At 40.5% G+C, this 15,783-nt stretch overlaps 1 protein-coding gene across 1 annotated transcript in view; it reads left to right on the forward strand.

Annotated features, from left to right (window-relative positions):
- MMP11 (matrix metallopeptidase 11) overlaps positions 1-15,339 on the forward strand; it is a 37,354-nt gene extending 22,015 nt beyond the window's left edge. Inside the window, exons 4-8 of the mRNA XM_075262579.1 lie at positions 5,256-5,389; positions 5,518-5,762; positions 7,927-8,131; positions 11,233-11,493; positions 15,200-15,339. Coding sequence (XP_075118680.1) covers positions 5,256-5,389; positions 5,518-5,762; positions 7,927-8,131; positions 11,233-11,493; positions 15,200-15,339 — 985 coding nt within the window. The remainder of the gene's footprint in view (positions 1-5,255; positions 5,390-5,517; positions 5,763-7,926; positions 8,132-11,232; positions 11,494-15,199) is intronic.
- The last annotated feature ends 444 nt before the right edge of the window (positions 15,340-15,783 follow it).

Consider the following 15,783-nt stretch of genomic DNA (forward strand, 5'->3'; position numbering starts at 1 on the left):
CCTCGCAACGCCACCTTCTGGACCAGGCCCATTCATTTGGGCCTAATCCGGAGCGGAAAGCCGCGATGGAATGCGTTCACGCGGAACCCCGTGTGAACTAGGTTCACGCGGAACCCCGTGTGAACTAGCCCTTAATGATTTCATGTGTAGGGCTTCCATTTGAAATTCCACAGCACAGTAGATAATGCAAGGGTCAATGCACACAGAGCTTTTTGGCGAAGATTTTGGAGAGGAAAAAATCTGCTTCAGGAATTACAAAATGTTTTTTTGGAGTGTTTTTAGTTTTTGTTTTTTCCTCCAGCACAGTGTATAGATCTTGAAAAAAAAACACTAGTGGTTTTTGAAGCAGTGTTTGTCCGCCTCCCATTGACTCCCATTGGTTTTTTCAGGTGGAATCCGCCTGAAGAAAGGTCAGCTTCTTTTTTCTGCTAGCAAAAAAAAAAGCTAGTGGAAAAAAAAGCTATTGGAATACATAGAACTCTATTGTGAGGCGTTTTTTTGGAGGCGGATTCTGACGCAGATTCAGCATCAAAATCCTCACCAAAAAACTGTGTGCATTGACCCCAAGGCAGTTCTTTTTTTACTTGGTCTATTATACCAATTTTAGCATTTAATGCCTTTCATTTTGTTATTAAAGCAGCTCTTTTAGGTCTCCAATGATGTACTATAGTAGGGCAGCATGAAACACAGGGGAGATGTTGACCTTGGGAATATGCTGCCAGGACTCCCATGCACAAAATTGTTCTTCCTATGTGAGTTTACATACAGAAAGCGCTTTTTAGTTAAATCCTCACATTGTGAAACAAAGCTATAAAAAAGCAGCAGAAAAAAATTCAGCAAAAAGTTTTTGCTGAGTTTTTCTCTGCGTTTTTTTCTCTGTCATGAAATAAATAGGGAAAACACTTGCAATTCTGCAGCAGTCAGAGACCTTAGCCTTTCATTGCATTTTTGAACCATTTTTCTCTACAGGTTTTCATTCCTTATTAAGGCTAAGGCCGGGGCCCTACGGGCCGGAAACACCGCAATTTGGCCGCAGTGGAAACGACGCGGTAAAAATCATGGTGGTTTTGAAAATCGCAGCATGTCAATTATATCTATGGAAATGCCAACGGCTTTCCCATAGATATAATTGTAACAGAAAGTCAGCGGAGGAAAACTCTGTGAACTTTCTGTTCAAAGCGGTGTGCGAAGAACCACAATGCGTTCACTCTGTGGCTGCGCTTTAGCGCGGCCGTTCCGGCCCGTGGGGCCTTAGCCTAAAGCTCCACATTGCGGAAACGCAGCTTTTTTTGTTGCGGTTTTTTAAGCTAAAGCCGGGAGTGGATTGAGTAGTAGGTAGAAATATAAGAACTTTCTATATATTTCCCATTCCTTTTGTAGCCATTCTTGACTTTGGCTCAAAAAAACCACAGGAAAATCTGCAACAAAAAAAGCTAAAGATTTAGGGTAAGGCCCCGCAGAATGGGGCCTTAGCCTAAATCTAAAGGGAAGTGCTTGCGTTTCCACAGCTAAAATTGACATGCTGCGTTTTTCAAAAAGCAGCTTTTGCACTACATTTTTCTTCCACAATGTGTGCATGGGATTAGCTACAATCCAATTCACTTTACTGGTACTGTAAAACAAAACATTTTTTTTCTGTTTCATTTCCACAATGTGGTGTCTTAGCCTAGGGCTGAAGTCCCGTGCAGAAAAACTGCTTTTTTTTTTTTTGCAGATATTTCTGCAATATTTCTAAGTTTCTGACCAGTCTCCCCCACATACAGGTCCCCAGTAGGACATTTGATGCATAATATTAAATACACCACACTAGGTGTGGTGCAGGCATAGGAACCTGGGATCTTGTATTCCTGAGAATGTGGATGAACTCACACCGCCACAAGAATACAGAGCAGAGAATGGCCCTTCCTGAGCCAAAACACTTTTGCAATCAAGATCATAATATCATCGATGACATGAAAGTTTTGGTTTTAAGGGGAAATTTCAAATCCAAAAAAGACAGGAAAGTGTGCGAATATAAGCTTATGACTTTGTTTGACACACTCCAGGAAGGGTGGGGGGTTGAATCTGTCACATGGGTTTATGTCCCTCTACAGGAATAAGCCATCACATCACTAATCAAAGCAACCATAAAGACCACTCATTGAACTGATAAGGGCCTTGTGAACTGATGATTTGTTTACTTGTGTGTGCCAATTACCATCTACTCTCCCACCAATCATTCTATTCCTGTGTGTCCCTTTTTGCATAAATATGCTTCCTTCAGAAATTGTGTTTAAACCATGCCTGATGAAGAGGCCTAAGTAATCTCAAAAGCTTGCAATCTGTCATCATTTTAGTTAGCCATTAAAAAAGGTATCAACTACTGTAGACTCTCAATTTTTTTTATATATGTAAATTTAACTCTTTTACTGCTGAGACAATTTTTACCCTTCATACACAAATAAAGCCTAAAATATACTGTAGTTACAAAAAATCATATTCTACCCCCTTACTCATATTTTCTCTTTAAGTTGACACCTGCCACATGACAAAAATACCACACAAACACGTTACTTTGAGTACAGTCATTGAATTTTACATTAAAGAAAAAAATTAATTACATTTTATTTAAATTGCTAGGTTTGTGCCTAAAGGTAGGATCCAGATACTGCTTTAAGCTAAGGCCCACGTAGCAAGCTACAGCCAAAAAGCACATGGCTTTTCACAGAAAGTTTGCAGAGTTTTCCTCTGCGGACTTTCTGCTTTTATTATACCTATACAGAAACCATCAGCTTTTCCATGGATATAATTGACATGATGTGCATTTTATTTCTGCAATGTGTGGATGGGATTAGGCAGAATTAAATCCACCTTGCAATTAATATAAAACACTGCGATCTTTGCACTACATGGGGCCCCGATCTTAATGTACAATAGGTATACGATTTGATACTATGATAAAAATTCTCAATATCTGAAGGTGCACAGTACTGTTTCATGCTTCTTCACATCACAACAGTAAACTTAACTCCCTATTCTTCTAGTAAAAAAAAATTCTACCATCCAGAGACATTCCAGCTTGGTAGACTGCCAAAATACTTCAGAATCTCCTCCTGGGATGAAAGCATCAAGCCCCATGATTTATAACTAGAACTGTCAAGTCTTGCTCTGCAAATGTTCTACAAAGAATATTATACCTCTAGTTCTCATACTTGTAGCATTGCCATAGCATTGCTATGGATACAACTTTGCCTCTACATATAATGTACTAGTGATAAGAATGAACAACATAACACAGAATCCATCAGCTATCCTGACATGTCTGGCTTAGTAAATACTTGTGTTCCCCATGATATAACAATTTTGGAGCAACATTTTTACATCTTAGCATTATGTTGTTCCTCTGCTTGTCTCCTGAATATACTGTATATAAATAAATCGACAACTTGGTGGTACCATTTCCATTGTTAAATGGCTATGGACCTACACAATCTCACATTGTTACAACTGGTTGTACAGTATCAGATTTTGTAGGGACACCCCCATAACTGATAACGCCCAGCTTTTATTTAATTCCTACATTTCTATGAAGAATAGCAGAGGTATGACCCACAAATACATGACTCATTGGACTGAGGATTTCGGTAAGCAGATCTCAATACAAACTTTTGATGCACTGGTACCCTAACTCAGCCCTTCTCCATACTCTTAATCCCAGTATCCCCTCTTCCTGCTGGAGATGCCTCTCGGAGGTGGGTACCCAGCTACGTTTTTTTTTTTTTTTTTTTTGGGGGGGGGGGGGACTGCCCATTGATCCGCCCCTACTGGTTGGAAATAAGGAATATGACTGACACACTTTTTCTCCAGGGCATTCCACTGGATCCCCTATTCTACCTCCTCAATCTGCCACCCAAACATCTAGGTAAGAAAATGTCCAAACTGTTCTTGTATCTTTGCACTGTGGCTAAGACCCCGAGAGGCCCTCCAATGGAAGGGTCCTCAGCCACCCACTGGCCCTACACTAGTAGCCCACATTTAAAGATGTTAGGAGTATGGAATACCTCACTACTACACTTAACACAATGGAGGCCTTCCAGTCCATATGGTCCCCTTAGTATTCATATTGTATCATGCATGGTCTCTGATCTCATCCTCCTTTCACTCCCCTTTCATCTCCCTCCTATTTTTTCTCTTGTTTTGTTTGTTAGTCTCTTTGTCAATGTATAGATTTTGGACTAAAAATAGTATTGTCCCTTGTTTTGACTAGTTTTTTCTTTTGTACCCTAGTTTTCATAATTTATTGCACTGTTCTTTAAAAAAAATTCAAAATTTAATAAAACTACACCAAGGGGATTAAAGGGAATAGTAACTATTAATATTGTCTTTAACATTGTAACAAAATACTTCTCAATAAAAATAACAAAAATCCAGAAGGCCTATAACCTGTGCAGTTAGCCTCATTGTTGTCTGACAACTGTCAACTCCCTCTCCCTGCTGAAATAACATGTTTGGCTGAGTCTATAGCTTGTATTAGACAGCCAGATCTTAGTCCCAAGGAATGCTGATCAACAAGAAACCCATTGATTGGCACTCATTTATACTGACTTAATGATCTCTGCTACAATCGTTCCTTTTCCATTCGGTTACATGGCTTATTGGCGGCATTTCCCTTGTAACACAGGACAATCTGCTAACAATAATCTGCATCAGCAGGGGCAACATGGTGGCTCAGTGGTTAGCACTTCAGCCTTGCAACACTGGAGTCCTGGGTTCGAATCCCACCAGGAACAACATCTGCAAGGCATTTCTATGTTCTCCCTGTGTTTGCGTGGGCTTCCTCCCAATCTACAAAGACATACTGATAGGAAAAATAAAATCTACATCAAAAAAGAAGAAAAAAATATAATAATCTGCATCAGTTTTCCTGCATAAAAGATGCGGTCAGCCAACCAGCACGTATCTTCTTATTCGTCAGCTGCTCGATAGTATTATTAGACAGGGCTGCTAATGGCAACAAGTGTTCCTAGTAGTGTTCATTGCCCTAAATATCAGCCCGTCCATTAGGGCCTTAATGTGCATGTTCATTTGGGCCGAGCAGAAAGACGTTGTCGAATGCAAGTCTATAGTCAGCTTGGAGTCTCAAAGTTTGGCACTAATGTCAGTGGTATAGCTGAGAACTGAGATTAGTCCATCGTAAATGATGTTATCTAGTTTTTACCTTTTCTTATGGTGCTTTATATACAGTGCAATACCACAATAAACTTATTGTTTTCCAGGTACTGGCATGGAGACAACCTACCATTTGATGGTCCTGGAGGTATTCTTGCTCATGCTTTTTTTCCAAAAACACATCGTGAAGGAGATGTACACTTTGACTACGATGAAGCTTGGACCATTGGAAACAATTTAGGTAAGTAGCATCCATTACTCTCAAACTAAAGGATCTATCATCTATAGTATATATCTCTTTACTACAGAAAAATCTGCAGCTGATACGTGGCATTTATGGTAATATATATTCACTTTCATCCAATGTAGGAACAGACCTTTTACAAGTAGCTGCACATGAGTTTGGCCATGTGCTTGGCCTACAACATTCCTCAGTGTCCAAGTCTCTGATGTCTCCATTCTACACCTTCCGCTATCCACTCAGTCTTGGTACAGATGATAAACAGGGAATTCAATACCTATATGGTGCTCCACAAACTCCAACTTCAGCTCCAACCACAAAGCCAGAAAGCCGTCAGCTTGAGCCTGAAAGCAATGAGATCCCTTATTCTGAGGTTTGTTTAATAATTGTATCTGTTTATGCAAATTCTTCACGTCAACTCTTTCCAATATCCTCTTAGGGCAATATTGCTCAATAGAGAGGGGATGTTCTGGGTTTCATGATATGTCTATCTGTACAGACACATATGCTTGTGACTACTGGATCATTTTGAATATTCTACATTAGGTAGAAAATGAGATGTGGAAAAAGGACAAGAAAATTGGCTGATTTTTTATTTATTTTTTATACACTTTACAGAAGTGCTTATAAGGAAAGCCTCATTGTACTTTCTAATTTAAAAAGATTGTCTAGGATATACAGTTTTGAGCAAAGAGGCCAGGGAAGTGTAAAAAAAAAAAAAAAACTAAAAATCATACTCCCCTATCCCCAGGGCTCCAGTGTCTCCCACCATGGTCCCGTCCTGCTGCTCCTGGGGTCTTCTTTGGGCGGAAGTCCACACCTCACATGACCACTGAAGCCAACCGAGGGCATGGGACGTCACAGGTTATGTGTGGAAGTGACGTCTCAGTTCCTTTCCTTAGGCCTCTGATTGTCCTTAGCAGTCATGTGGGGCAAGGACTTCCAAATGAAGCACTAGAGTGTTACTGGACCGGACACCAGAGCACCAGGAACAGGTGAGTATGTTTTTGTACACCTTGCCCAGTCTTCTAGCTCAAAGCTGTACATCCTAGACAACTCCTTTAAAAAATGTGAATGCTGTTTTAGGCTAAGGCCCTACGGGCCAGAACTGCCGCGCTAAAGCGCTGCGGGAACAACCGCGGCATGAACGCATTGTGGTACTTCCCGCAGCTCTTTGAACAGAAAGTTCATGGAGTTTTCCTTCACGGACTTTGTTACAATTATATCTAAAGGAAAGCCGCCGGCGTTTCTGTAGATATAATTGACATGCTGCGATTTTCAAAACCGCAACGCGCTGTGATTTTTTTTTCCGCAAAGTGGGCATGGGATTCGCATGAATCCCATCCACGTTGAAAGTACTGTAAAACGCCACGATTTTTCCCACAGCGTTTCCATTGTGGCCAAATCGCGGCGTTTCCGGCCCGTGGGCCCCCGGCCTTAGGCTGATTACCCATGTTGTAAATCAGATCAAGCAGAGCAGAGAAGCCGCACAGTGGACTCATCCTCCCATTTCCGATCTCTAACACTGACGCTGGGTTCACACCTGCGTCTGGGGTCTCCGTACTATGGTTTCCGTCTTCTGCATGCCAGAAGACGGAAACCATAGACCGGGTCCAGCCGTGCGCGGCGGTGAGCGTTTTGCGCTCTCCGCCGCGAAACCGGATTTTTTTATCCGGACACAGAGTACTGCATGTTCGACTCTGTGTCCGGATTATAAAACCCGGTTTCGCGGCGGAGAGCGCAAAACGCTCACTGCCGCGCACGGCCGGACAGCTTTCTCACCCATTCAAATGAATGGGTGAGAAAGTCTCCTGCAGGCTTCCGTCTCCTGCATCTGTTTTATGCAGGAAACGGAAACCTGCAATAAGGAAAGAAGAACGCAGATGTGAACGAGCCCTGAGTCTGTCAACAGATAGCTAGACTTTTTTTTTTTTTTTTTTTTGCATATGTTAAATGGATTTGCTAAACAGATGTGAAAAAATATAGATGTGTGCTGAATGAAAGACCTTATTGACAGATTCATATTAAACTGAATAACAAAACAGTATGTATTCAGCTCTTGTATATCAATAAATTATGACTTGTTAATTTATATACTGTAGATAAAGAAACATGGTGTTCAGTGATTGACATTGCCTTTAAAGGGGTTGTTCAGGAATTATAGGAAACTCTGGGGTGGTTCTAAAACCTGTTGAGGGACCAGTGACGTCACTCAAATACATCACCAGATCCTTACCAGTGATTGCTGAGGCATGATCGCCTCTCCGCTGCCTGCCTAGCGAGTCCCGGCATGGGAAGAAAAGGAAACCAGGACTGTACAATGGAACTCCTGGGATAGGTGAGTATGACTTTGTTTTACACCCACCTTGGCCACCCCTAAGTTTCCTATAATTCGTAGACAATGCCTTTAAGCATTAGTATTAGGTAATGATAGTAATGCAGTTTAATACACATCATGCCTGTTAACTTTTGTGAAAATAAATAAATAAATTGATATACTTGGCTGCATATCGTTTTTATCCAACTTGTTTTTTTAGCCAGATGCCTGCACAACAGATTTTGATGCTGTATCCACAATCCGCGGAGAGCTGTTCTTCTTTAGATCTGGCTATGTTTGGCGCCTGAGAGGGGGGAAACTTCAGAGTGGATATCCAGCATTAGCTTCAAGACATTGGAAAGGGATCCCTGAGTCTGTAGATGCTGCTTTAGAAGATTCTGTTGGAAACATCTGGTTTTTCCATGGTAAATAGCATTACATTACTTTAATCATTTTTATTTAAAGGGGTTATCCAGGACTAGATATTGATGGCCTGTTTTTAGGATAGGTGGTCAAAATCAGATCAGTGCGGATCCGCAACCTGTCACACCCAGAAATCAGATGTATAGAATATAGTGTTACAGAGCTGAAAACTGATAATGGTATATAATAGTATATGGAGCAGTGGCTGTGCAATGCACTTGAATGGGACCTGGGCTGCAATGGTGTGGTACAGCCATTAACCAGTCTATAGAGTCAGTTGCTAAAAACAACTGATCGGTGAGGGTACAGGGACTCCCAACTATCTCATACAGCTGACCACGGCTCAGCTTTGTTTTAAGACATTAGTGGGCCCCATTTAAAGGTTTCATAAGTTGTGTTCCCCCCCCACACACACACACACACATAATTTAATATTACACAAGTGGCCCACATGAAATAGTGCCTCCTCAAATAGCCCCCACACTGACATTAACACTCACTTAATGTCCAATAAAGTTAATACATACAATTTAAAAAAAAATTAACTTCCTTACCCTTAATCCCATGGAGTTGCCTGCAGGCTCCAGCTGTAATGATGTCTCCAGCTCAGAGATCATCATTGTCTCCTGACTAACACATTATTAGTCAAAGCCTGAATGGCATTCAACTGCCTGCAGTCTAGAGCAGAGTAACAGAACCTGAAATGTGAGACTGTCTTGCTCAATCCGGGTTGGCTGACGAGGCCCCCAGTAACATAGAGCCTAGTATAGATGTACCATTTGCCCTATGGTTAAAGTGGCCCTACCAGGTGTGTAACAAGTACACAGTGATGTCACAGTACAGGATTAATGCACGCAGTAATGTCACTATACAGGATAACTGCATCTGGTGATCTCACAGTATAGGATAATGCACACAGTTATATCACAGTACAGAGATACACTCATTTACAGAGTGATGTCACAGTACAGGGATAATGCACACAGTGATGCCACAACAGTAGGATAATACACTTAGTGACGTTACAGAGCAAGAATAATAAAGGCAGTGATATAACAGTATAGAATAATGCACATAGTTGAATCACAGTACAGAGATACACTCATTTTCAGAGTGATGTCACAGTACAGGGATAATGCACACAGTGATGCTACAGCAGTAGGTTAATACACTTAGTGACATTACAGTGCAAGAATAATAAAGGCAGTGATACAACTGTGTGCATTATCCTGTACTGTTATATCACAGTACAGAGATACACTCATTTTCAGAGTGACGTCACAGTACAGGGATAATGCACGCAGTAATGTCACACAGTTGTATCACAGTACAGAGATACACTCATTTTCAGAGTGACGTCACAGTACAGGGATAATGCACGCAGTAATGTCACACAGTTGTATCACAGTACAGAGATACACTCATTTTCAGAGTGACGTCACAGTACAGGGATAATGCACGCAGTAATGTCACACAGTTGTATCACAGTACAGAGATACACTCATTTTCAGAGTGATGTCACAGTACAGGGATAATGCACACAGTGATGCTACAGCAGTAGGTTAATACACTTAGTGACATTACAGTGCAAGAATAATAAAGGCAGTGATATAACAGTACAGGATAATGCACACAGTTGTATCACAGTACAGAGATACACTCATTTTCAGAGTGACGTCACAGTACAGGGATAATGCACGCAGTAATGTCACACAGTTGTATCACAGTACAGAGATACACTCATTTACAGAGTGATGTCACAGTACAGGGATAATGCACACAGTGATGCTACAGCAGTAGGATAATACACTTAGTGGCATTACAGTGCAAGAATATTAAAGGCAGTAATGTCACAGTACAGGGATAATGGCCACTACAAATTTATAGCACAGGAATAATGCACACATAATGGTCATTGTGTAGACTGTGACATCACAGGAGAATTCATGGATTATGATATCTTACTATTTGGGTTTTCCGTATCCCTTTCAATCATCCTTATTTATCACTAGGTCTCACTTGAAATGGACCAACTTATGTTGGGCCCTATAGCAGCTGCTGTTTATGCTCCCCTGTTAGATTTGTCCATGCTTATGTCTTATCTTGAGGATAGGACATCATTTTCTAGCCTTGTTATTTTTGCTGCGCTCAAGCTGGCCATACATTAGATGTGGATTGCCCAAATCTGCCACCATTGAACCATCTAGTGTGTAAAGGGCCATCAGGCTCTCCCTCAGGCTGGCAAATTTGTTTGTTCTTGGGGAGCTAATGCCCCACCGTCAGCGCCATTCTCTTTTCTCCCCATTCAATACATGTATATTGCTCAGTCGCTATTGGTCAAGGACTTCGGCAGGACAGCTTTTTTGTGTTTGCATATTCGCAGCTGATCAATATTTGAAGTCGGAAGCTATTACTGGACAGGCAGCAGTGCAGCACCATTATTTCCCAAGTAATAGGAGTATATTAGTGCTTTCTATAAAGTAAATTATGCATTGTAGCTGTGTTGTGGCAAACAGTGCCCTATTGAGACAGGCTACAGGTAATAACACAAAGAACAGATGTAGATATTGCCTTATATAGAGGTGATTGTTAACCTATTATAACTAACATTGTGCATTTAGTGTGTAGGTGCAAGCTAGGGCAGGTCCGTGGATCATCTCACATTCTTAGGCCTTTGTTGTATGTCTGTACTCTGATGCCGCAGCATGTCCTACTAACCCTGAGGCACAGCAGATAATGAAGCTTCTGCCAGCAAAACTGCCCCATGAAGCAACCAACCCCAAGGCACAATATTTCAAATATTATAAGATAGGGGCATTGACAGACAGCTAACAGACACAGGGAGCATAAGGTTCACACGCATTGGTTGATTTTTGTATATTAATATAAAAATAATGTATTGACAATTATGTAGGGCACAGATCAAAAGTATTTTATACTAACACTTAGGTCAGAACTTCCCTGGAGCATATTAGAGCATTATGACATCTTGATGTATCTGTATTACTTATTAGCAATCTCAACATATCACAAAGTGTGCGTACAGCTACAGAAAGTAAAGGATTATACAATATAGTTAATATTTAAATTGTTATTTTTATAGGCTCAAAGTACTGGATATTTGATGGGAAGTTACAAGCTACAGGTCCCTTCCAGATATCGGATCTTGGATTATCTGTATCTAATGTTCAAGCTGCGTTTTTGTGGGGTACTAACAAGAGCAAGAAGACATATGTCTTCAGAGGAGCAGAATACTGGCGACTCAATACTGACAAACGACGAATAGAAAATAGACACTCCAGAAGCATGAGTGACTGGAGAGGGGTGCCCACAAACATAGATGCCGCCTTCCAGGATGAACATGGTGAGAAGATACATCCTCTCTAAGCTAACTCTTGCCTCTAGTTTCAGAAATGCATGAATACCCATGAAGCATATGACAATTGCTTGAGGCAACAAAGCTATGTGCAGGCAGCCCCTATTGAGCCACACAAGGTCCCTACAGTACAGCATATGGAGTTGTGAGGGCTCTGTATGCTGTTTTATGGAGCCTCCATACATCACCATATACTCCCCTATGAGCAATCCTTAGAATGGTTAATTAGCACCTCAATTGCTGAGATATTGCTGTTTCTATCAATACATAAATGACCTCGTTGGAGCAATACCCTTGTTGCACAAAACACAAAAGTACTAATATCTTAGCAACAGAGGCAATGATTCACGGGGAAAAAGAACATTTGATTCAGGATAACTTATCCAATGTATCTGCTGGCCTGGATTAAGATGCTATGTGGTGGTAACAAACTGCTTATTAAGTTATTTAATCCCTTTCCCCTCAGCTTCATACTATTACGTAGTTAATGGTCAACACCGTAATAGTATGGCACTGTAATGCCACGAGCTAAGGAGTCAGAAGATTCTCCGACTCCGGAGGATTAACCCCGTGGATGCCATGATCACTAGCGACCATGGCATCCAGTAGGTTCGGGGGCAAGATCATCCTCGGACCCCCATGATAATATTGTGGGGTCCAAAGGGTTGCCAGGAGGCTGAGCAAAGGCCTCCTGACTGTCTATGCACATCACACATAGGGAGTCTGAGTGTGATGTACTGCAATACTCTGTAGTATGTATTGCAGTACATTGAACTGTGGTTCAGGGATCCCAGGTTCACGTTCCCTTGTGGTACAGAGAAAAAGGTTAAAAATAAACAAGTATTAAAAAAAAAGTTCAAAAAGCACACCTTTACATTTAAAAAACACATAGAAATTAAACAAACGTGCATATAAGTCCACACTATCCAAAAATAGCATTATTAATCCCGTAAGGAGAACGCCTTATAAAAATATACATACCACAGTGTGCAAAATAACTTATTTTGGTCACTTTGCTTTCCCCAAAAATAGCAATAAAAATGATAAAAAATCCTTACATACCAAAAATTGGTACCAATAAAAAGTACAACTTGCCTCGCAAACTAAGAGCCCTGACTTATCTTGAAACAGTAAAAAGGTTATAGGTATCAGAATACGGTCATTCCAGGAAAATCGTTATTTTTCAAAAGAGGACGTTTTATTTGAAAAACTGTAAAACATAAAACCAATACAGATATGATATCGCCACAACTGTTATGACCTGCCAAAGTTCCCTTGTCAATTTTTAGTGCAGAGTGAATGCAAAAAATTCTGATAGAATTGTGTGTTATTTCACATGGACCTCCAAAACACATTAAAGGGGTTGGCCACTTTCAGACCAATATTGACAAACAAATGTACAATAAAAAGATATACAATTTTCCAATATACTTTCTGTATCAATTCCTCAGTTTTCTAGATTTCGGCTTGCTGTCATTCATTCTGTTACTTGTAGTGGATAATAGTCTGACCATGGTCATGTGATTTATGCTCCCTGGTCATGTGATAAACACACAGGTGCACAGCTGATTACCAGGCAGATGTCTGATTATTGTGCTGTGATTAGAACGAGCGGCACCTGTGTGCTTATCACATGACCATGGTCAGAGTTTTATCTCCTACAAGTAACAGAATGAATGACAGCAAGCCGAGATCTAGAAAACTGTGAGGAATTAATACAGAAAATATATTGGAAAATTGTATATCTTATTATTGTACATTTGTTTGTCAATATTGGTCTGAAAGTGGCCAACCCTTTAATAAGAGCTAATCAAAACATTATATGTACCCAAAAATGGTGCCAAATGAAAGTACAAATTTATCACGCAAAGAATAAGCCCTCACATAGCTATGTTGACAGGAAAATAAAAAAAAGTTATGAGTTTTGGAAGACTGAGAGGGAAAATATGAAGTAAGTTGCTGTGCATTAAAGTACAAACTACCTTGTGTCCTTAGAGAGGGGAAATTTTGTATGGATATGAAAAACTTTCAAGAAATCCCAAAGAAAAAACTTTATTACGCTAGGTTCACACTAGTGTTTGGCTCTTTGTTTTTCAGGTCTGCTTGGGGAACTGAAAAATGCAAAGCTAACTCACTTAAAAATCGTGTACCCTATAGACTATAATATGGTCCACCAGGTTTCCGTCAGTTTTCTGCCCAAAAAAATACATTTTTTTAAGCGTGTTCAGGGACAGAAACCCCAAACGTAGTTCAAGTAATACTATGAACCTAGCCTTACATGTTGTAAATATCACAACGTCCACCACAATATTACAGCTCCATAACTACTGGGTTTTTGACAGCATTGTCCAGGATCAGTCCTCTCAGGCCCGGTTCACATCTGTCTTTGGGTCACTGCAAGCAGCGCTTTTCTCTCTGCATTTTTCGTGCGGAAACCACATGGACCCCATTATAGTCTATGGTGTCTTAGGGTTTCTTAAGGTAACCGCTTTTTTATGCAGATTAAGTTAATGTTCAGGGGATGTGAACCAGGCCTCAGATTGTGAGCTTTAAGACTTCATTTTGCAGTCTACAGCAAATCTAATGCTAATCTAATGCAAATCTAAAGCAATCTAATGCTTGAAGCCTCCTAGGGCCGTGATGGTGAACCTATGGCACGGGTAACAGAGGTAACACTCAGAGCCCTCTCTGTGGGTACTCATCTGTGAAACATATTATATTGTGTAGGGGCCACTGTGAAGCAAATTGTACTGTGTGCGGGTCACTGTGGAGCAGATTATACTGTGTGTGGGCCACTGTGGAGCAGATTGGACTGCGTGTGGGTCACTGTGGCGCAGCCTGGACTAAGGAGGGCCCTTCACTATTTATATCACACAGTATCTGTTTAATAGCAGACATGATATTATTACAGGTCATAATAACATTGTACGGTCACTATAAAACACATCTGTGCGATGTAAATAGTGAGCATTAATTGTTCTAAAGCTCTATTCACACGACCATGTTTTGCAAATCTGTAACTGTCCACAATTGTGGATCCGCACAGTATTAAGGTTAAATTGCTGTGTTGGCACTTTGTGATAAATTAATCGGTTTTGGGCTGCAGTTTGGGCACTCTGTCTCTAAAAGGTTCGCCATCACTGTCCTAGGGCTTGAAATTTTTATAAAATATTTTATTTTTAATTTATTTATAGTTCATTTTGGGTTTTGGATAAATGTTGGGCCAGTTGTATGAGGAGGGTTCAGAAGCTGAGCCTTCTCCAATTGAAGAGGATGCCCACTGTATTATACACCTGTTGGCAGCTTCCAGCATCGGAACGGTTGAGATCTGGGCATATAAGTAGTAATACAAAGATAGGAGATGCTTCATCCATACTCTGAATGGCTCCAAATTTTGGTTTACATTAAAATCCAGAAGATGCCCCATAACACATATTTAACAGAGATAAAATTTAGAATAGATTATTGGATTTATCACTATCATCAGACCAAGGAAAATCTTCTCCTATCCTGATCATATAGCAGATGTTGCTATGGTCTTATGTGCTCAGATTAAACATTACAATAAGGGGAGAAAGCACAATTTTCATTCACTGAGATGTAAGCAAATGTTGTTATCCTTATTCCTATCCCAACACATGCTTGGAAATATTTGCTCACAATCAAATTTACCATCTTTGACCTTTCCTTGCAGGTTTTGCTTACTTCCTGCGGGGGCGATATTACTGGAAGTTTGATCCTGTACAAGTTCGTGTGTTAGAAGGTTATCCACGCCTGGTCAGCCAAGATTTCTTTAACTGTCCGGTAGCTTCATCATCTGCCAATTCATTATGATGAAGCCCAAGTAATAAAACTTTATTTAATACGTTCCTATATTTTATGCAGAGGAAAAGGTTATGCAACCCTGTGTGCAGAAGGTAATACAAAAAACAGTCTTTTCTGTCGCTTCAGTCTATTTTTTTGTCTACCACAAGCTGTTATGGCAAAAACATTATGACCTTGCAGCAAGTTATGTGATGTGGATTGCCAGGAAGCCTAGAAATTCAAATCTGCAAAAGAAATTGTCTCCACAAGGGACGCAGGACACATTTTTAAAAAAAAGCTAAACATCAATTTTTTTTATTGCAGTCTTTTTCTTAGAAAATTTAAGGAACCACACTAAGTACGGTTATGCGTAGCTAGTTCTTATTCCACAGCATCTATGCTACCATCCTATACTGGTGACCATTTTACGGTTTTCTACATGAGATAGTGGAGAAACAAGAGGCCACATCTGCA

This window comes from Leptodactylus fuscus, chromosome 1, assembly GCF_031893055.1.
Source record: "Leptodactylus fuscus isolate aLepFus1 chromosome 1, aLepFus1.hap2, whole genome shotgun sequence".
NCBI classification, from domain to species: Eukaryota; Metazoa; Chordata; class Amphibia; order Anura; family Leptodactylidae; genus Leptodactylus; species Leptodactylus fuscus.